Consider the following 22476-nt stretch of genomic DNA (forward strand, 5'->3'; position numbering starts at 1 on the left):
TTCGTCATGTATTTCTTTATTTATCACTCCAGACCCAGTGGGATTGGATCAGACTTTTGCCTCTCCCCTGGGTGGGCTTGCTCATCAACCACAAAGCAATGGGCACAAAAAAGGCATCTTTTCATTTTTATTTTCCTGTCCAAAGTCACCATCTCTGGAGATGCTTTACAAGTAGCAAGCTTGTGGAGAATATCAACGGGCCTAGTTTGATTTTGAAGAGGCAGGGGCATTCTCCTCTGTGGTTTCCTTCATTTTTCCTTTCTCATTTTCTTTCACGGTTTCAGTTGCACCTAAACGTGGCTGGGGTGGCATTTTACTGCTGTGAGGTAAGATGGTTTGCTTAGAACCACTGACAGAAATAGTTTTTGGCTGCAAATGATGAAGTGATGTAGTCAAAGGTTGTTTTGTAGTCTGGTTAACTGGGTCAACCATAGGAGAATAATTTATTTCTGTAACTGTCTCTGATGCCAGTGGCACCATGTTGATTATTTCATATGGACTCTGAGATGAAGTACCATCCATTTTGTAACAAGAAGTGCCATAAGGGATGGCACAAAACACAAGATCCGAGGGCAGTAGCTTAAAGTTATTGGGTGGCCGGGTAATCACAAACCTGTAAGAAAAGCCAAAGATGACTCCTGAGCCTCTCTGCAGCCAGGATGGCATGGCTATGGGTGATGGCCAAAACAAGGAAGTCTTTCTGCTGGGCCAGAGGAGGAAATGTTTTTGTTCTGCTTTGCCTCATTGGTTTCTGAGTAATAGTAAATACCCCTGGCACAGTATAACTGAAGCCTCAGAGTAGGAATTAGGAGACTAACATTCACTTCTGCCTCTGAAACCAAGTGTCTCTGACCTTGGTTAGGCATGGCATCTCCCTTCTTTGGGCCTTGCTTTTTTCACCTCTTTAATGGGAGAGGGATAGGATGGAGGTGTGGACCAATTGATCTCTAATTGACTTTTGGACTCCAAGTTTCCCTGTTTTTAATACCCACTACACTAATGAACTCAGTTGGCACAATAGTGAGCACTTGGCCAAGCTTTATCAAAAGCAGATTACATACATTCCAGCTATTTCTATTCTGGCTTAGGCCTACCCTAATACTTACACCACCAGCTTTCACACAGAATGTAGTGTGGCCAATGGAAAAAAAAAATAAACCAGTTTTATTGGAAATTTTGACTAGTAAGCAAATAGTGAATGTCAGTGAGTCTTAAAGAATACCCACAGCCTGGTCCTGTTTATAGGGCAGCAGGATGCCTTAGCACAGTAGCAGCTACATAGCAAATCCTCAATAAATGTGAGTTAAATGAATTACTACATGAGCATTCATGTCAGAACACTGAGGCAGAATAAGGCAGAATAACTTTTCATGTCTTTCATCCTGTATTTCTTCATCACTGCCCCAAATCGTCACCTCGTATTTCCTCAACGCCCATCTCAGTGCACCTCTGACCTCCTTTGACTGAACAATCTTCCCCTTTTTCCTTTCCTGTCGAGTTCCCTGTGCTATATATAATAGTTTAAATAAGATCTACTATAGCCACATATTCCCTTTGAAACAGAAATATTATTTCCTTCCAGAATGTCCTCTCAAAGAGGGGCTGTACATTTTCCCTATTACCATGTTCCATAGGTTTTCCAGAAGTATTGGAGCAACGGCATGGAGTTCAGGCAGAGAAAGAGAGAAACCAGCATCATTCATGCTTCCCAGTGCTGCTTCCAGAACATCACTGCTCCCCAACATCTTCGTGATTCATACTCTATAGCCATATCACCATCCCTCTTGATTCATCAGTATCATCTATAGACCTCCATGTTTATTTAGGTCTCTTGCACCTGGGATACTTTTTCTTTCAAGCTCTAGGACCACTATCATTTCATGTGCCTGCAATGTTTATGTGGCTTACAACTCCAAGAGCTAGGCACCTTTCCACTACCCAAGAATCTTATCTCCAAACCACTTTCCTGAGCACATACTGGAAGTCATCATTTCTTGACATGTCCCACCTCTCAAATATCATGCTTCCAGAAATCACTCTCTGGCTGTCACTTCCCATCATTCTGTCCCCTTTCATTCTTGCACTCTAAGTACATCCATTGTTTAACGTCATCAGGACTTTCAATCCTTTTTCCTTTCATTTTCGAGTTGGGTATTGCTTCTACAAACCTACAACAAAGTTCTTCTATTACTCTCAGTAGCTAACCTACACTTTTACCTCTTTCCCAACTCCCTGTAATACTGCCTCCATCTTTTCTCTCAGCAACAGCTATGACTATGCTTCACTGAGAGATCCTGGTGTTACATACAAATTCGTTTAAGCACATGGTATGGCAATGTTTGCCTTGGCACCCATTCTTTTCCTGCCTTTCTCTGATGAGCAGAAAGTTTTCTTTCCATTCAAGACTACTCTACTTTGAGGAAGTTGGTTTCTTTCTCCCTATAAACGAGAGCAAGGTTCTTTCCATCTTCTTCCACTCTATTGTTTTTAATTTCTCCTTGGAGAAATTAAAATGGACTGAATCCTGTCCATTCCCACTGTGAGAATCTTAGTTTGGACCTACATTATTGAATTGTCAGTAGACTGTACCCTCTCTTTTCCCCTTCTGCCTTCCACATACATTTCCTTTATGTTCTCCTATGCTGCTATCAAGTGGATCTTAGTTTCAACTGAAATATGAACATAACACTCCCACAATTTACACATACCAAGCCAAATGGGCTAGAAATGAGGCAGTCCAAAAACATTTACCCAAGGAGCCCAGCAGAAAACAAGTAAATCTTTCCAGTGGCTTTTAGCTTTAAAAAGTTGCATACAGATGGATGAGGGGTAAGTTACAAAAGAACCCTGATTTAAAATCTGGGTCTACATTTTAGCTGTCACTAGGGACACAGACACCATTCTCCTTACATAGTCAGTAGTAATTGTATCCCAATCATCAGTTCATTCATGTTATTCACACCCATGCTTCCTTATTCCTACATCACTCTCTACTCCCCCTGGACCCTTCTTTGTAAGCATGGACCCTCAGCTCTGGACTTTTCTTTCACATAAAATAAAGTAGCTTTGGCTCCTATGCTTGGATAGATGGGTACCACTTTCCAAGGTAGCATACTCCCCTTTTTTCTTCAGGGTTGTTCTCCTCTTCATCTATCATGCGGTATAAGCCAAGGCACAGGATTCCAAAATTATCTAATGAGCCACAGAACACTTGCCCAAATGTCTTTCTTGGCTGGGGAGAAAAGAGAAAAACATGTGTCTGTTGGCACTTTAATTAAGCAATAACAAGCACTTACTGGAAAGTTATTATCTTTCCTTGCAGTAAAAGTTTGGAAGACCCAAAAGCCATTTCCTAATATCTTTTATGGTGGCATTGTCAAGTAGGAAATTAGGTTTATGAATAGTTTTGAGCCTCTAATCCCAGTGATTGTTTTTATCACGTGGTCTTCCAGAGCCCCTCGTGGGTGTGGCGGAGCATGTTGTTATGCTAGTTTTTATTACTACCGCTGTTTTGGTAACCAGTAAGAAGTAACAATGAGTAACAGGTTGGGAAATTCAGTTTTCAAGCGATATAATGGGTTGGGATGTAAAGTGAACTCAAGAGAGTGGTTTTCTTATCCTACTCTCCAAATAGCACACAGTCCCGAGCATTCCTCCTGACACTGTTCTCAGGCTATACCCAACAAGGGCATCATGAGACAACATGGTCAAAGTAACAGCAAGGGGATTCAGTGAAGTCACTTGAGAACAGTTCGTTTCATTATGTGATGCTATAGGGTAAAGAACAAAATGAGGACAAGATATAAGTGGAGAAAGGAAGGACAGGAGTGTTGACCAGTCCACTGTCAGCTCTGATAGTAACAGGTAGTTGCTGGTGGCAGTTATCCTGGGCTGATAGTCACTCGTAAGTCATTCTCAGGTGAGGAACCCAAGACCACAGAAATGCCAAGGACCAGACTGTGCTAAGGGAACTTGGCAATGTTGTTTGCACCTGGAATTCAGATGTAAAGAGCATGGGCTTTCCCTTTTTGTCAGTATCTATTAAGACATATCAAGTATAGACACCTAGAAGAAATTGCTTCTTGTGAAGCGGTTTCTCTTTCTACTGATGTCCTCTGAACAAACGAAAAATATTTCCTTATAAATTCCTGCCCCTGCTAACTGGTGGGGAGCTCAATGTAATGTCAGTTAAAGCTAAACCAAAAGGCACTGATAAGTTGATTACTCATTGCCAGGCTAGACCCCAATCTGACCAACAAATACCCAGATGCCTCACTGGAATCTTCCCTAATTAGCTTTTCCCCTTGCCATAATCTACTGCTCACTAGCTCAGTGGGCTAGGAAAATTCAAGCATTTTCCACTACTTAGCCCAATCAGAGTCTTAGACTCAAACACAGAATCCTTCTGCCTGATTTCAGCTGGCATGATCAGATTTCTTTATCAGCTCAGATATAGGAAGAGTGGGCAGACCCTGGGTCAGACTGCCTTGGAGGGAACCCTGCTTTTCCCGTGGGACAAAATGTGATCTCAGGTAAGTCCTTGTTTCTCTGGGTCTCAGCTTCTTGATCTGTTCAATGCAATTAATAACAATACCTACCATGTAAATCCTTGGACAGATTAAATAAACAACAATAACAAGAAAAACAAAGCAGACAGGCACAGAGAAAATGTTCAGTAAATATTAACTATTAGAGTTATTATTAATACCCTTGCTAAGGTACAAAGTTATTAGACCTCTCAGATGCTTCCTGCAGACTTGGATTTTTTATCTGGAATATGGGCATGAAAACGACTGCCTTATATACCTTCTGGAATTGTTGTAAAAAATAAAGATAGCACATGAAAATGCACTGTAAATTATAAAATATGAGTATAAGGTTGTATTATTGCTTGTTATTATTTTTATGCTATAGGCTATCTAGGAACCCAAATAGCCTGAGTCATTTTCAGAAACCCAGAATGGTAAGGAAGGGGGAACCTTTATTAAGGTAGAAGTAGACTCACTTCAATGTCAGACAGAATGGTTTGGTTTAAGGACAGAAGCCCCAGCTTACACCGCGCTCTTCCAGACACAACCGAAGTGCAGCTGTGGGTCAGCCCACAGAAACTCTTATCCAAAAAGTGTTCCAGCTGGGAACTTATCCCTCCTGTCACCAGCATCTGAAGTAATTCCAGGACGTGATAATTGTAGAAGGCCTGGAAAGCAACGACAAAGCCACGTGCAAAGTCAGAAGAACCAGCATAGAAACTGTGGATGTGTATAGCTTTGGAAATTTAGGGGGAGGTGGGTATCACTGTTTGAAATGGATCAAATGACACAAAACAGGGTCTCTCATTATCATTTTTTATTTTTATTTTTATTTTTATTTTTGAGAGAGAGAGAGACAGAGAATGAGCGGGGGAGGGGCAGAGAGAGAGGGAGACACAGAATCCGAAACAGGCTCCAGGCTCTGAGCTGTCGGCACAGAGCCCGACGCGGGGCTCAAAGTCACGAACCGCGAGATCATGACCTGAGCTGAAGTTGGACGCTTAACCGACTGAGTCACCCAGGTGCCCCTCATTACCATTATTAAAATCAACTAAAAACTGGCAGTTCAGGTAGGGCACTGGGTTAGGCAAGGTGCAGAGTGACCCAGTTCTTGCTCCCTCAGGGCTTACACTGTAGCAGAAGAACAAAATGGGAAATGATACTGACACCAAGGATGTCTTCCAAAAATAGCAGAGGAGTATGTCAGGCCACAGATACCCTAATAATCATAAACAGACATTTAAAACTATGTAGTTAATGAGACGTCTATAGATTCCTCCCTAGGGACTACTGACATGATTACTGTCATCTATAATTGAATCTTCTGGATGTGAATCTACTTATATTCTTTTTGATTGTGACCCACTTGAGGACAGGTATTGCCTTGGGCCTTACTGATATTTAGATCTCCCACAGTTCTTGTGTGGAGCTAGAACACAAAATTGTAAGGGTTGAATAAATGGATGGAATTTTTGGAATGTCTGGCATCAAAATAAAACCAAAGGAAGACATGTGGGGAACTGCTTATTTTGAAACCACCTGGAGTCCGAATAACTCAGCTATTTTATTATTTTTAATTTGTTTTTAAGTTTACCTATTTTGGGGGAGAGAGAGAGACAGAGACAGAGACAGAGACAGAGAGAGGGAGAGCACACGTGGGGTAGGGACAGAGAAAGAGGCAGAGAGACTTCCAAGCAGGTTCCATGCTGACACAGCACAGAGTCCGATGCAGGGCTCGAACTCACGAACCGTGAGATCACGACCTGAGCCGAAACCAAGTGTTTCGCAAACACTTAACTGACTGAGCCACCCAGGGAGCCCCTGGCCCTAGCTATTTTCTTAAACTTCTTTTCCAAAGGATTCCTACCATATTCAGTGTAAACTGGCCATTGGCATACATGTAATTAGCACTGGAATACGTTACCCATCAGATTTTCTCAAATCTGAATACATAGAGTTTTAAGTGTTATACTTTTTGTTTTATCGAAATTAGGCTTTTACTCCAGTAGACATGATAATTCATAGGTTTACATAGTACCTATAGAAAAGCTAGTAATTTTTTTATTAAAAACAATGGGGCACCTGGTGGCTCAGTTGGTTACAGCATCTGACTCGTGATTTTTGGCTCAGGTCATGATCTTACTTGCTTGGGATTCTCTTTCTTCTCTGCCCCTCCTGACCCCCACCCCCAAATAAGCAAATAAGAACTTAAAAAAAAAATAATAGTAATGAACTCAATTGTTACTGTCTTAGAAATGTTGCCATTCACTTTCTCTACTCTCAGATTCAAGGACTCATCTTCTGCAGACTGAATTATGATAGCAACCTGTTTACCTGTCTTCCCGTCTTGTTTTTCTTCTCACTTGGAATCCTTGTTCAAACTGTTTCTAGAGAGATTCTCTCGAACACAAATCAAATCATGCCATACACCTCCTAAAACCTTCAGTGTCATAACCCTTGCTGTAAAACCAAGCTCATCTCCTCTGTGAATGGTGCCCTCCAGTGCTCAATAGTCTATCAGTTGCTGAAGCTACATATTTACTCCTTCATGCCTTTGCTTTAGAACATCTGATCGCTCATCAACTTGGGGATCTCTTCATCAGAATGAAGTTTTCCTTTCTTTGTGATCCCACAGCCACTGGCTTTTGCTTCATTTCATCTTTCTGTATTTTAAGGTTGGTAGTTTTTCTGAAACATTCTTGACTTTGAATCTTGGACTGGTATGTTCTAGCTGAATACTTTTGGAAAATTCATGTGCTCCTTCTCAGAAACCTGTTTCATAACCTTTACAGTTGACATGATAATACCACCTTTGAATATTGTTTGTGGGATGAAATAGATCTACTGCACACATTATTAAGTTCTGTTCTCTTCAACATTGGTTCTCATGTATCTGGATCACCTGGAAGGATATTCATGAGTGTGGGTTTCTGGAATCCAAGATTTACTGCATCAGAACTTATGGACAGGAGTAGGAATCAGAAAGTTAAAGGCCACCTCTAGTGGTTCTGCCACTGGTTGGTGCTCAGATCATTCTGGGCAACATTTCCTTAAATGATGTGCTCTTTCCGAGGACAGACTTTGTCTACTTAACATTCATGTTCTCGGGGGTGCATTGAACAAAGCAGGTGTTCAAAGCTGTACGAATATTGACTGCAATTGGCTGTTGATTTTTAACAAATAAATATTTCTAGCAAAACGTAGAGGCCATTGGGACAAGAGGGCCTAGGAAATAATACAAGCTATATTATTTAAGAGAGAATAAAAGGAAAATAAGTTCTAAAGTAGTTTTCAGAATTAAAAGATGACTTCAAATGTCCTGACTGAGGGGATCCCCTGACTGATGGTCTTCTCCTTACATTTCTTCTTTGTTCCATGTTGCTACCACCTAGAAGGGAGCTTCCAGAACTGGCTCACTGAAATCCAGGGGTGAACAGGGGACGTAAATCCAGGTTGAGCCACAATCCGTTTAAGAACAACTGGCCATAGTGTACAGTGATCAAACATAATGATGTTAGAATAATTCTCCACTGATGAAAGCAAAGGTCTAAATTCTAGGGTTGTTCTGGTGTCAAGGGCTCTCGGGAAACATGTGCTTTGCATATTTAACAGAGAGAGGCTTAGCTGTTGAATATGTCATTTCTTCAGTTTTGACTTCAAAAGGATTGCAATTCTATGTTGGGGAAAATAATGGGATTTACATGTCACCCTTATTCTGAGAGCTCATCTAGTATTCTTATTATCCTGGGTTCTCTCCTATTGGCCTCTTCCCCGCCCCCCTCACCTCCCTCCCTTCCTTCCTCCCTCCTTTCTTTTTTTTCTTTCTCAAGAAAATATGGAAGTTGAAATGTGCTTCACATATTTTAAACTTGGATAGTGTTTCTGATATAATCAGATTTAGTAGAATTTGGACTTCCAGCGTTAGAAAATGTTGAGGCCCAAAGTGTTTTCACTTTTAGCTACAATGAAGCTTGAGGTCTGTCTCATAACCTATAACATTTCCTAATAACATAGATAGTAACACCCTAGCTACTTTCTGCTTTTTATTCTGAAAATCCATCTCAAAAGGCTTTAAGACCAACCATTCTTATCAAATATTTCTAATTGAAAATGAGGCTACATGGTAGGAAAACTGCGAGTAACCAGCAGAGGGACCTTAAGGGAGTCACATACCTTCTGTGAGCCGCAATTTTCTTACAAGTAAGGAAATTGCTGCCTACGTTCATGTCCAGTTCTGAAGCCCAATTGTTATAAAGCCATACAGGAGTCCTGCTTATGGATCTGAGTGTCTCTCCATATATTTTTTTAAAGTTTATTTATTTATTTTGAGGGGGGTGGGGAGAAAGAGAGAGAAAGAGCATGAGCGTGCACGTGCAGGGGTGAGGGACAGAGAGAGAGAGAGAGAGAGAGGGAGAGAGACAATCCCAAGCAGGCTTCCACACTGTCAGTGCAGAGCCTGATGTGGGGCTTGAACTCATGAACCGTGAGGTCATGACCTGAGCAGAAACCAAGAGTCGGACACTCAACTGACTGAGCTACCCAGGTGCCCCTCCACATTTGTATTTTTTTACAGTATTGAGCTGAGAGAGGATTAAATGTGAATGTGAATTATGTTTCACCGGACTGTTTTCCCATCTGGGGCAGTTTACAGTAGTATACCAGAGGCTACTTGAAGCCGTAGTGTCAGCTGTGTCCGATTTGGAGGGAAACACTATTATTTTACATTGGAAAAAAAAAATCACCGGTGTATCAGGGGATAGAATGAAAAAGGACATGAAATCCAAAACAAAACTTCAGTATAAGCAGTGACGACTTCACAGCACGTTATTCAAGCTTTGTTCCATCCTTGGGACCCACACCTTCATTCCTTTGTGTTTATTAAGGGAGGGCAGAGGAAAAGGTGGAGAAGTCCAGACTGGTGATCTAATCTCGTTTCAGACACGGGTGCGGCGTGTCCTGAGGGGAATCTGTTCTGAATGCGTCTGTTTTCCCCTTTGCCCTTCTGCGTAGTATGGGCATCAGGGGAACAAGCTCTGACTTGTGACCTCTGACCATGCAGCAGCAGGAAACAGATCTCTTGGTGCCCTGATCTGGGTGGCAGGTCCTAAGAACCGCTTGGAAGGTGTTTCTTGGGAAGGGGCATTATGAGGCAAAAGGCACATGCTAAATGGGGTGGGGTGGTGGACCCCTGTCCCTCACACAGGACTCAGGACCGGAAACTGGATATCTTGTCTCAGAACAGCAGATGGGATTCTGCTCCTTCCATTTCATGCCTCTCTCTATGGGTCCCATATTCTAACTTCTAGGAGTGACCTTCCAGATCTTCTTAACAACAGAAATTCTCCTTCGAATCAAATTGGAGGCAGAGCCTCACACACAGTGCAGATGAAAGCTGAGTTGTTGTGACTGGGGGGAGGGGTACAGGTGTGTGTGGGTGCCCTGACGGGGTGAATGTGCCAGGGGGACCCCCCCGCTGCTTGTCTGCTCAGCAGCTCCTGAGCACGCTGGAAGGCAGATCCCTTTCGGCAAAACTTGAAACTCAATGCACTGGAAGGCTACTCATAATCACAAAGATTTCTGGAAGGACAGGACTCTGACAGCAAGGTCTGATTCTGGAATCACAGAAAGTAGGGTTTGAAAACCAGCTTGTCATCTGTAAGTGCTGTGACTTTGGCACTTTATGTATCCCTCTAAGCCTCAGACTCTTTATCTGTAAAATGAGGCTCATAATTATATTCTCCTAATTGGGTTGAAAGAAGAATTCAACATGGTATTGCAGGTAATGCGCTTAGCAAAGACCTTGACCCAAAGTAAGTGCTTCAGAGATGTTATTATTATTCCTATCACAGTTATTGCTCTGATTCCTAATATTACCCTAACAACAGAACTTATTCGAAGAAGTTGCCATGAGGTCTGTGCTGAGAAAGAGCCGCAGGTGTGATCTGCAGGCAAAGAAACTGACCATTAGTGGCACCTGCCGTGGGGATGGGTTGGAGGGAGTGATAACCACGGACGGAGCTTGCAACTGCCATCCTAACTTTAAGGAGAGACCAAGATCCTTGCCTTTCTCCCCCGCCTCTGAGTAAGAAGATGCTCTGATAAGAATGGAGAATAAAGCCGAATGGTGACGAACATAGTCCGAGGCCACTGCTCTCATTTCCGCAAGACCAAGGGTCAGGTCAGGAGGCCAGCCAACATCAAATGGTACTCAGAAGAGGGGAGACGGTAGAATTGGAGGCTCAGGTCTGACCGTGGCCTCTTTCTTTCTATGTGGCTAGACAATGGGAAGTCACCCCCACCCTTAGAAAGCCAGGTGGACCCTGCAGCACCAGACGTCAGGGCAAAGGAAACAAGGGTGGGCAGTTACCTGATTATTTTCAAAGGTCTAGTTCAGCTTCTCGTGGCCAGAGATTTGGGGCTGGAGCTCTAAATAGTATTAAAGTGTGTTCATTTTTTTGTGTTGTACATCATTAAGGATTCAAGAGCTGGGGCAGAAGGTCACTAGGTAGATATGCAGAGGGTGAAGACCCAAGCCAGCCCCTTTGACATAAAAGTTCCATTGCTATGCTCACCCTATGTTCTGTTGACCAAGTGCTAGTCTTTTTAATTTTATTTTTTAATTTTTATTTAGTTTTGAGAGAGAGAAAGAAAGAGAGACAGAGTGCGAGCAGGGGAGGGACAGAGAGAGAGGGAGACAGAGAATCTGAAGCAGGCTCCAGGCTCTGAGCTGTCAGCACACAGCCCGACGCAGGGCTTGAACCCACGAACCGTGACATCATGTCCTGAGCTGAAGTGGGATGCTTAACCAACTGAGCCACTCAGACACCCCTGTCCTTGCAGACAAAGTGAGGGTCCAGTGTGGCTTGTGACCTCATGTGACTCAGTTGTGTGGCTTTTTCTCTCTTCCACAGACTTCACTGTAGGGCCTCAGAAAAGACTCCTGAGTTCTTACATAGCTTATTTCCTTTTCCAGGAGGATGAACTTGTCCTTTCCCACTGAGAAGCCTAATGGTGCAATACCTGAAGGTAGCCTGGGAGGAGGTGGTACTTCTCAGTGAGGTCACAGGTCCTGTGGTAAGTGGTTAGAGGCCCAGCTGCTGGCTCTCATGACCGAGTTTGTGTTTCCTATGCTGGCTTATGTTGTATGTTCATTTGTTTTTATTTCTATTCTCTTAGCCCTTCTCTGCCCATCCTGTTCTTCCCACTAGTTCTAAGCAGAGTCTGTGACTTTGTTCCTGCTGCTGTGGGCCAGTGTTTAATTAAGGCTCCAGTTGAATTTAAGGCACGAAGGTGCCTGTCATCTAGGGATCTCTGAAGAGACCTGGGACCTTAACCCCATTGAAAATGTATCCTGCAGACGGTCCAGTTCATCCAAAGTCACCTCCTGCCTGACACTTCAAGTCATTAATTACCGGCAAGGGAACTGACATATCAATGACAGACAGTGATAAAACCCTTTCTCTGACAGAGCCATCTTCCCAGCAAGGTCACCTGACTGGGCCCCTGGCTCAGTCAAGGCTGAATGCTGCCTAAACCTTTGGGAAATTCATAGTCTACCAACTTGTTTAATGTTAAGCTATCACTGACATAGTTTTCTCTCTCTGAGAACCGGATGGGATTTATGACACCCCTTCCCCACAAGGCTTAGGGAAGCAGAGGCCAAGGCAACATAATCCCCTGCTGCCATGAGGGCAGTGCCTATGGCCCAGCCACCCTCCCCTAAAAAGTGCAATCTGTGCCTTTGAGGCACCTGCACAATTCAGGAATGATGCCCTTTCCACGCGGAATTACAGAAGGCTGCAAGTCTATCAAACTGGCTTCAGAGCCCTGTGCGTCTATACACTGGTATTCAGCCGCTCCGCAGCCCTTCCCTTGGAAACTCTGGGGAGGAGTCTGTGAGGCAGCCAGGTTTCCTGTGGAGGGGTTCTTGCAGTCGTTCACAAATGGTGACATACAGATTTTGTGTTTTAGTCCAACTCCCTGAACATAAGAGCACTTGCACCTCACTGCCTTTTCCCTTCTCCTCTCTGCCTGCAGTGTTTCTTCTCCCAAGATCAGAATGACACCAACTCCCTTCTTCCCCAGAGCTGGCCTTGCATGCCTCGACTTCGGTGCTGCCTTCCTTCTCTGGCCGCGCCATTGAAACTTGCAACTCCTTTCCTAACCCTCACATTTCTTATCTCACATTGCCTTAGCCCTTATATCTGACATGCCACATAGGGCCCTTATTTTTCAGGTTAGTGTTTTGTTTTGTTTTTAAGTTTTATTTACTTATTTTGAGAGAGCACAAGTGGTGGAGGAGCAGAGAGAGAGGGAGAGAGACAGAATCCCAAGCAGGCTCTGCACTGTCAACACAGAGCTCGATGTGGGGCTGAAACTCATGAACTGTGAGATCACGACCTGAGCCGAAACCAGGAGCTGGACACTTAAGTGACTGAGCCACCCAGGCGCGGCTATCATGTTTACATTAATCTCCTCCACTACCCTAAGCTCTACGTGGGCACACAGACTTTTGTTTCATCACTGTTGTACCCCTGGCACCTAGAACAGTGTGCCCTGCATAGAGCAGGTTTTCTCACAGTGCATTTAATTCTACTTATGGAAATGCTGGAGCGGAGGCAAGGGACATGCTCAGAAGCTAAAGAAGTATTGAGAGCTGAAGACCAACCACATAGTCAGGCGCCCAGGAGGCACCCGGGTGGCTCAGTCCTTTGAACATCCAACTCCTGATTTCTCCTCACGTCCTGTTCTCACGGTTTGTGGGTCTGAGCCCTGCATCGGGCTCTGCACTGGCAGCATGGGGCTGCTTGGGATTCTCTCTCTCCCTCTCTCTTCCTGTCCCTCTCCCACTGTCTCTCTCTCAAAAATAAATAAATATTAACAAAACAAAACAAAACAAAACAAAACAAAGCACCCCAGGAGAGGGGTGACATGGAGGGAGAGTCAACATAGCTCTGAACAAAACTCATATCGCCAAAGGCCAAAGCTTTTTTTCCTAGTCCCCCTGTCCCTTTATGGCTGAGTCCTGCATAAGCTGTTGAAGATATTTTAGAGAGAGGAGAAAGGAGTATCTCATAAGTTCTGACACCACAGCTTGGTCTGCCAAGATGCACTTGAAGCTCAAAGGTAGGTATCCTCCTCTTTAGGTGCTCATTCTTCCTGGTACCAAGTGGTCTCGTTCTAAGGGCCAGAAGACATTTGTAATTTTGAAAATGTGAACATTTGGCTCCCATTGCCAGGTAGTTGTGAAAAAAGATGAAATAATGTATCTGAACAAGATTTTTTGTGAAATTCCAAGAGAACTCAGAATTGTGAGGAATTCTCATCATTTCTCTAAGCCCTAACCATTCTTTCTACCCTCTGCAAGGGGCTTGGTTCACAGGTTCAGCTCAGCTGCACTTACTGTGGCCAGGAGGGAATCCAAGAAGCTGCCAGAAAAGACGGTGCCAGTGGAAAATGATGTGCTGAGATGCAGGTTTGTTCCTGAGAATGATTCATCCAGTCCACTCAGCTGTTCAATATAGTGGATATTGGAAGGATTTTCTGCAAAGCAAAGAAGGAAAAAAAGAAAGGCAGGCAGACAAGCTTAAGAATATGAGACTGCCATACAAAGCAGGCCAAGGGGTGACCATTGATCAAAGGATCTGATGTCTACTCTGGGCCAATGTGGGATCTGCCCTTACTTTAGTATATCTAATATCTATATAGATTAGATATAGATATAGATATAGATATAGATATAGATATAAATATAATTTTTTTTTTCTTTCCAAGCATCTTCCTCCCCTAAAGACATGTATCCGTCTTGGGTACCTTCATTATCAAGGGTATATCCTTGACCCAGTTCCTCCAAACAAATGCCTCCAATGTCACCTTTATATAATTTACCTTTCAAAGCAGGACACTTTTGGAAGTAAAAAGGGGCACTCTCAATAACTGAACTGGGACAACAGGCATAAATGGGAACATATGATCACCCCAATTAAAGGCATTTTTCATAACACTACATCATAGATACCTTGGTATTCACTTGGGTTTTTAGAGTTATCTGGGTCCAGGATAAGCTAAAGCAGTAACACTCAAAATTTAATGTGCATATGAATCACCTGGGGTCTTGTTATAACACAGATTATGATTCACTAAGTCTGGGGGTAAGAACGGGATCCTAGGTGTCCAACAAGCTTCTAGCTTCCAGCTGCTGATTCATGGACTATACTTTGAGTAATAGGTCTTAGAGAATCCTCCTAATTGGGGCCCCTGTAGAAGTGGCCAAATTATCTACTAGCATGTCTATACTTGCCCCAGCTGCAACTCAGATCCCTGTAGGAAGCCTCTGAAGGAAATGCAACTGGTCATTGTTGGGAGTACAAACAGAAGCACTGATTGCCGTTGTTCCAAGATTATTGTTTCAAAAATGTTTGAAGACCAAATAGCTTTGGATGACAGAGATAATATCTCCCACCAGAGCAAAGGGAATCAAGCTTACTGCCTGTTATAAAAGATTCTGGTTCCCAAAGCCCATGGTTTCTCTCCTACAAAGCAATCCATTGTTCATACAGGTATTATTTGGCCCTTGTCATGTCACCCTGTGGGAATGAGGCTTTGGGCAAGCAGCACAAAATTGATGGTACTCTGGCTATTGCCACTGCTTTGAGTAATAAACTGTTCTTTATCTCTGTCCCAGGGGTCTTGTGTCTTCTTCCAGTATCCATGAAACTGAGGCAGGTCAACTTAATGGTTTGCAAGTAACATAAGGTCTTACTTACATCCTTCACAGTTCTTGACAGTCAGATTACAGATCAAACCAAACTTCCTGGGCACACAAGGCAGAATACATTCCTAACTAAGACTGGATTATTCCTTAATTCTTCAAATCACTCCATGGTTTTATAAAAGATGAGCAATGTCTGACTAATATCTACCCACCTTTCTTATGCACATACACTTTTTTCTCCTTGCATTCTAACCCTCGACACACACACATACTCCAGGAGCCCTTGTCCAAATCTCGCTGTGTCTTCTTAAACTACTGGCTTCTGCTTTCCTAGCCATTTTCCTGTATGCCACTGGACATTCTGTACCAAAGTGCTGACAGTCAGGCCTGCAGCTCTCATGTCATTTTGACCTTTTCCAGCCAGCCAAAGAACAAAAAACTGAGGGAGCTGACAGGTGATTTGTTATACTAATTTGACAAGGGCTACCTGATGCCAGAAAGTCTTTAGTTCAACAAAGCTGTAAGTCCCTGGATGGTGACCAGATGTACTTTGGGGCCAGGGAAAGCCTTGCTGGTCCTCTCCTAACCACTCCAACTTACATCACAGTCTTCTAATCAATGTCCTTAGTGTATCTACGCCTTGGGTTGAAGATGGCTCAAAAGGGTAGAAAAATAAAATATAAGTAAAAACTGCAGTTGACAGCTTCAGGTTCTAATCTGTGCTAAAGACACCATGCCCCTCTTTCGTATCTTCCCCTTTTATCATCCATTATTGCTATTATTAAATCCCAGTGTGTCCCCTGTTGTCTTAAAAACGTATCCCCAAATGCACAGGTACCTTCGCTGCCTTCCCTACTCTTCCCACCCTCAGAGCTCCTCACATCCAGGAAAGTCTCATGTATGTGCATTTTCCATATGGTGTTGGTGAGAGATAACAGCTTATTCTGGTGTTTCTGCATGAAGTATTTTCATTTTAGAAGAGCATCACTCAGAGCCAGGATTCAGATGACCCAAGGGAGGTACCTGGGACACAAAATTTAAGAACCCCAGGAGCGGACACATCCTTAAAATCTGTACCCCAAGTGCCTCATTTGCATCACCCTGGTATCCTAGCCCTGGTGTCATTACAGGAAAGGAAGATGCCTGATTTAAAGTCCCATGATGGGTAGGTAAGTGAGTATTGGGAGATCCTTCCTAGAAGTCTTCAAATCCGTGGTCCCTCCCACAAAAGATTTCCTCCAAACAGACTGAGTCTGTGGCTGATCTCCTCCTGGTCACTGAACAAAAGGAGAAGGCAGATGCTATTCCTGCACCCTGACACCCAGATACAACAGGCTCTGCTTGATGATGTCACCAGCTGTGTAAAAGCCCAATGTAATGTCCAAACACTTAATGTTTGTCTGGGCCCCATTCTGATTCTTCTGTCCTTTGACTGTGGATTCTTAGATCACAAAGATTTCTCCCTTGAATTTTATCCTTGAAACACAACTTACTCAGTTCAGTGAGGATGGGGATTCTTCGGAATTTTGGTTTCTCAGGAAATCCAGTGAAACACTCTGAAGTCCCTTTTGTGAACACACACAACAAAGAAAAGAGATTGATAAATGCAAACAAAGTGGCTTTTAAGACTTGGCAAGGATGTAAATGCATGCCATGTTACTTGATGCTTTATCTTAACAAAGTTAAGGAAAAAAATTGGGGCCTCCTCAGCATTTCCTTTTGAGAAGTGGTGTGTGTTTTAAATGGCATTTCAAATGAACTACAAAAAAGTGAAGCTCTCCCAGTCATTGCTTATTGATGACAAAGTAAAATATGATTATTCTGCATGGAGTGGTAGTGCTGGGTAATGGCTCAGACAGGCTGTGCCTCAATCCACATCCATTTGCTTGCAGAACTTTTAGGGAACCATGAATAAATGGTGGTGCTTCCCCACCAGTGCTTCTGGAGATACTACCACTAGTTTCTGGTTCCTAGTGCTCTTGGCTTCTTTGAGATATTCTCTGGGTACCCGGGTGCCCATGAGGCAATGCTCATGTCTTCTTTCTTCTTTAGGAGAACTGGCTGCCTCCCATCTCTGGTTGGCTTGACTCAATCCTAAATCCCTTGGGACCTCCTTAAAGATGGGCATGATGTGACTTGGGGCCTCTGAGCTTTGCTTTCAGTTTACAGACAGATTTCCCTCCTGTGTTAGGAGGTGAGCCTCGACTCACTTCCTCTGTGGGCCTCGACTCCAAAACACAGCAATGCATGGCACCAGCCTGAAACACAGTGCTACCTTGCAGGGAACAACAGGAAGGTTCAAAACCCAGCTGAACACCAGAGTTCTGGTCTCCAAGCCACACTAAAAAAATGTAAAGGATGAAAAGGGAAGAGAGAGATGGGAAGCTGGGGTCCACTTAAAAAAGAAACACACGCACAATGATCTCATCAGAAGTGATGCTTTGATAGGGTTTGAAGAGAGGTCTCTTGGATGTTGGAATGGAGTCCTGAGGGATAGGGAACAGCCACCCAGGCAGAGGGAATTGGATAAGGGATACAAAGCAGGAAAGAGTCAGTATAAATAAGATGAAGTAGGAGAAAATTCAAACTCCCAATTGGCCTCCAAAACCCTGTGTGATTTTCCTATAATTGTCATGGGTCACCATTATAGGGTTTAAAGTAGGGAACTGACATTATCTGTTAAATATTTATAAAAGATCCCTCTGGCTGCTGTGAGCAGTGGAAACTATAGAGCAATCAGGATTTTACCACAGTCCTATCAAATCTGTGAATTAAGTACATATAGTCAGAGGCTTCGATCTCAAATGTTCTTAGTAGGTGCACACACATGGTTATCAGTTGAAATAACTGATTTGGACACCAGCTGAAGGACAGAAACTGAATTTCTGCCTTAACTCCCTCTTGTCTTGTAGAGCAATGGTTAATTTGAGTATGTGTCAGATCATAGCCTGGATATATTTCACTAATTGTCAATATTTTTGCTATGTAATAGTACACAGTATTATACCTGAAATCTTCCAGTCTGGCAGGGTGCTATTATAAAAGATTGCTTAATTGTAGATTACTACTGTACATTTAAATTTCAGTAGCATATTAAGTTGTCAGACTTAATTACCATTATATGTTTAGATTATGCCACAGATTATTTAGTTCAATACCTAGGTTTGCCAACCTGCTCTCCCTGTGATGTGACAGGGCAATAATTAGAACGTCACTGGAAAACCTAAAGTTTCCCACAGAAATGTCCAGGAGGCCTGGTGTTCTTACGGATCCTTAAGAAAGTCCTCACCCTGCTGTTCCCAACTCCCAACATCCCTTGGTGAATCACTGTATGGAATAGCCTTGGTAGTCCTAGATGGCCTTCACATATAAGTTTATCATGACTGCGAAGATGTGGAAAAGCCTGCTTATCCCACAAGAGTCTCACCAGATATGCTAGGGCAAGGTTTCTGATTGGTACTATTGACATTTGGGGCCAAAAAGTTTTTTGTTATTATTATTATTTTAAATCATGCGGGGCTGTCCTGTGCATTATAGGATGTCTACCAGCATCTCTGACCTCTACTCACTAGATGCCAATAGTATCCCATCAAGTTGGGACAACCAAAACTGTCTCTAGGCATTGTCGGATGACCTCTGGGTGGAAGGGTGGCAGGGGAGAGGGGAACTGCCCCTGGTTGATAACCCCTGTCCTAGAGGAAAGGAGAGAAAACTGCCCATTGGCTAATCTTATGTTGGTGCTCAGCATGCAAGAGGTTTTCTGACTCCTGGCAGAATTTCATAGTCCTTTATACTGTCAGTTCTTGGAAGTGTATATTCTCATTTCTATCTCTTAGGGATGGTACAAGAATGGTATTCACATGAAATGGGAAGAATGGTTAAGAGAGCCAAATAGGCTTCTTCAAGGCTTCAGAATTTCTCTATATAAACTCCGAGTAGATTTCCATAATGCCAGAGTAATTGATGAAAAATCTGAGTAATGATCCTTTGCTATTCTTGGGTGCTCATAATGTGACTTTACTGATGTTATAGCCAGCAGATAAGCAGACTCAGTGACCTTCGTTAGGTGGCGCAGTAGAGCCTGTCTAGGTCTCCATTTCCTGGTCACACAGTTGGGTATGATGATATCCCTAAAAGAAACCTTGCAAGCCTCCCACAATACATTTTTCTCTAAACCTTTCCTTTTATCTTTGGGGAAAGCATGTACTCATACTTCATAACAATTGAAATACTTTGATATTTCTTCATTTTCTCTGCCCCTTTCCAAACCTTTTTCCTTCTCTCTTTTACCTCCTTCTACCAATTAATCTTTCTCCTTTGAGGGCATCTTCTAGCCTGTAACAGAGTACATGGCACATCATACCAAATCAACATTGTTTTGTTGAATTAATGAATAAGCAAAGGGATAAAAATCACTAGAAATAAAGGAAAGTGGAATTAAATCCATAGGTTTCTCTCTTTCTAGCCTATATAAGATGTGAGATGAAGTAAAAGTAATGATAGGAAGGACAAGTCACCGAGATGATTAACTCAATGGCCAATGTCAGTTTATCCCAGGCTTAAGTGGGCATTTTCATTTGTATACTGATGACTTTGCCTTTAAAGTGAATACTTCTTCTTTGTCCAATTATAGAAAGTTATAAGCATGGTGTGTACACACACACACACCACTCACACATATATCACACACAAATTGTGTGTAAATCTGAGTGAGCCTAATTGCTAAGCTAAGGTTTTATGTGCAGAGCACAACAGCATTTTTTGATTTGCTCAGCAGAGATATGGTTCATACATCCTCAGTCTGGATTTCCATGGCACTTTGATATTCATAAAGTGCTTTGTTATTAGCCTGCTTTGCAAAACACCCTGAAACTCTGGGTGCTGAGTGGGCTTTCATTGCTTAGTGAGGGTGTCTCAGGTAGCTGGCTCAGTTCACCTACCAGAGATTAGGCTAGATTGCTCATTTATTCCTCTGTCCCAAGACCCTTTTATGTTCTCACCTAGCAACAGCACCTAGGAGTCAGAGAGAGTTCTTTTGGTTTCCTAATTTGATTCATGAACATTTTTATCCAAAACAATAATCATGAAAGCCTTGTGATGCCATTGATGTCTGACTGTTCCAAGTTCCATGCAAAGTGGTCAACAGCTATGTGGCTAAAGGACTAAGTTCCTGATCCTGATACAGAGGATCAACATTCCCAAGGGAAATGGCTGGATACAGGGAAACCCAACCATGATTTACTTTTATTTGTTGAGTTGAAAATCTGTTTTAGATACAGAAAATTCTTCAGAAATAGTACTTTCATATTAGGTTGAGTGTCTAGTACTCAATTTTGGAAACAAATTAATAGTAAGCCTTTTCCTATTTGGGAGGAGAAGGAAAACCACAATATTTAGTGGGAATTTACCTTGAACACTTGGGTACAGTCAAATATAAGGGCTCAAGAGTCCATCTTACTGGCTTATTTGTTGCAATTCAGTGTGTATGTGGTAAGCGTCTAAGTGACCATAGTTGTACTAGGAACTAAGAGGAATACAAAGGAGGAAGAGACTTGATCCCCATCCTGAACAGATCCTGCTTCTCACCATTTCTTTCCAATCTGAAGCTGCAATACAACATTTTTAGTCTGTAGAAGTTGAAAGGGACCTTAGAGATAATCTTGTACAATTCATATATTAAAAACATCTTCAAAGAGTAAGAGAGTTATACTTCATTCTCTCAAACATGAAACTAGGAAGAGTATGGAAACAACTCTAAGATCCAATGAGGATTGATACTACTACTGCTACTACTACTAAATGTTATTAATTATAATAATATGCCAATTTCTATCTTAACTAATATTTAATAACAACAACAAAAACAGCACTAAAAATTCAGTGATTTTTCTTAAAATTGGAAAACAGTGTTACATGCATTCCATTTAGAATACAGACATAGTTTTCATTTGACTTAGGATCCCCAAGGACTGGACTGTCTGCTACTTCCATTATAGAATTCTCAGAGTTGGAAGGGAACTTCAAGGCTATCTGGTTCAATGTCTCCTCCTCCCCATTATCAAAATACTTCTGAGAGGAGTTAATTCTCTTTCCTTGTTCCATTCTCTCTAGCCTCCTCCTGTCAGGGAGTTGTTCTTACATGGTTCTTCAGGCATATGGGGAGCGCAGATAACCCGCAGTGATCCGATGTTGAGGGTAGCCATGATGGTCTCTGTGTCTACCAAAGCTGGGCTGCTCAATGCCTTGGATGAGGAGGATAGAACGGCACACATGGAACATTCCTCTATGTTGGCTGCGCGGAGGTCTTCAGGAAAGAGTGCAGATCCCTAATGAGAGAAAACCCAGTAGAGGAGGGACTTCTCAGATGGAGGGAATTTTTCATGGCTCAGGGTAATGGCTCAGGGTAATGGCTCTTTGTGGGTGATGCCAATTTTTCAGCCAAACCCTCTCTAGCCTCCATTGACTTGGTTTCAAGACTCAGCTACCTGATATTTGAACACATTTAGCTTCACTGATCATTAATATCTTAGTGTGACTAAATTTCACAGGTCCTTTCTTGAGAGCAAGTCTGGATGAGCCAAAGGAGGGTGGAGACAGAAGAGCCCACATCCATTCATATGACTCAAGTGGGAGAAGCAAATTAGGGATAACAGTAGGGATAACAGGAAACATTCAGAGAAAGGAGAAGTTATGGATCTAAAGGCAAATTTTGCATCCCCACAATTTTGTTTGTAGCTGACCTTTCCTGTTACTCTCTGGGTTAACTAGCATAGTGGTGGTTACTTCTTTCCCAATTTGGTGGAGACACAGGGATAGATCTGATCCCGCCCTCAGGAAGCTTAGACTAGAATACTGGTAATTCCTAATACTAGGTGGATCTGGAGATTTCTGGTTCTTTTCCTGTCTTCCTTTCTCTGGCCTAATAAAAGGGTGCAGTGCAGAGAACTTTTGGTGCCTTTTTTAAAGGGAAATGAAATTTGTTCCTTGACGGAACCATTTTTGAAATTTGAAAAATATTACACATTGCCAGCATCATTTCATGAAAAATATTACATGCTTTGGTGCATTTCACACTGCCATATTTTTTTTAATCCAGGGAAAGAGAGGGATACAATGGCATACAGACCTATAAAGGTTCAGAGCAAATACAATTACAACCACAATGTCATATATGCAGAACCGATCCATTTCTCATAAATGTAAACCGAATTCTTCCTTTTCATACATCTATCA

At 42.6% G+C, this 22476-nt stretch overlaps 1 protein-coding gene across 1 annotated transcript in view; it reads right to left on the bottom strand.

Annotated features, from left to right (window-relative positions):
• KCNU1 (potassium calcium-activated channel subfamily U member 1) overlaps positions 1–22476 on the bottom strand; it is a 148251-nt gene continuing 125775 nt past the window's right edge. Inside the window, exons 22-27 of the mRNA XM_043564441.1 lie at positions 21383–21569; positions 16737–16808; positions 13933–14072; positions 5006–5197; positions 3120–3232; positions 1–613 (exon numbers count right to left, since the gene is read on the bottom strand). Of these exons, the coding sequence (XP_043420376.1) occupies positions 202–613; positions 3120–3232; positions 5006–5197; positions 13933–14072; positions 16737–16808; positions 21383–21569 (1116 nt within the window). The 3' untranslated portion in view covers positions 1–201. The remainder of the gene's footprint in view (positions 614–3119; positions 3233–5005; positions 5198–13932; positions 14073–16736; positions 16809–21382; positions 21570–22476) is intronic.

Source organism: Prionailurus bengalensis, chromosome B1 (genome assembly GCF_016509475.1).
Source record: "Prionailurus bengalensis isolate Pbe53 chromosome B1, Fcat_Pben_1.1_paternal_pri, whole genome shotgun sequence".
NCBI lineage: Eukaryota > Metazoa > Chordata > Mammalia > Carnivora > Felidae > Prionailurus > Prionailurus bengalensis.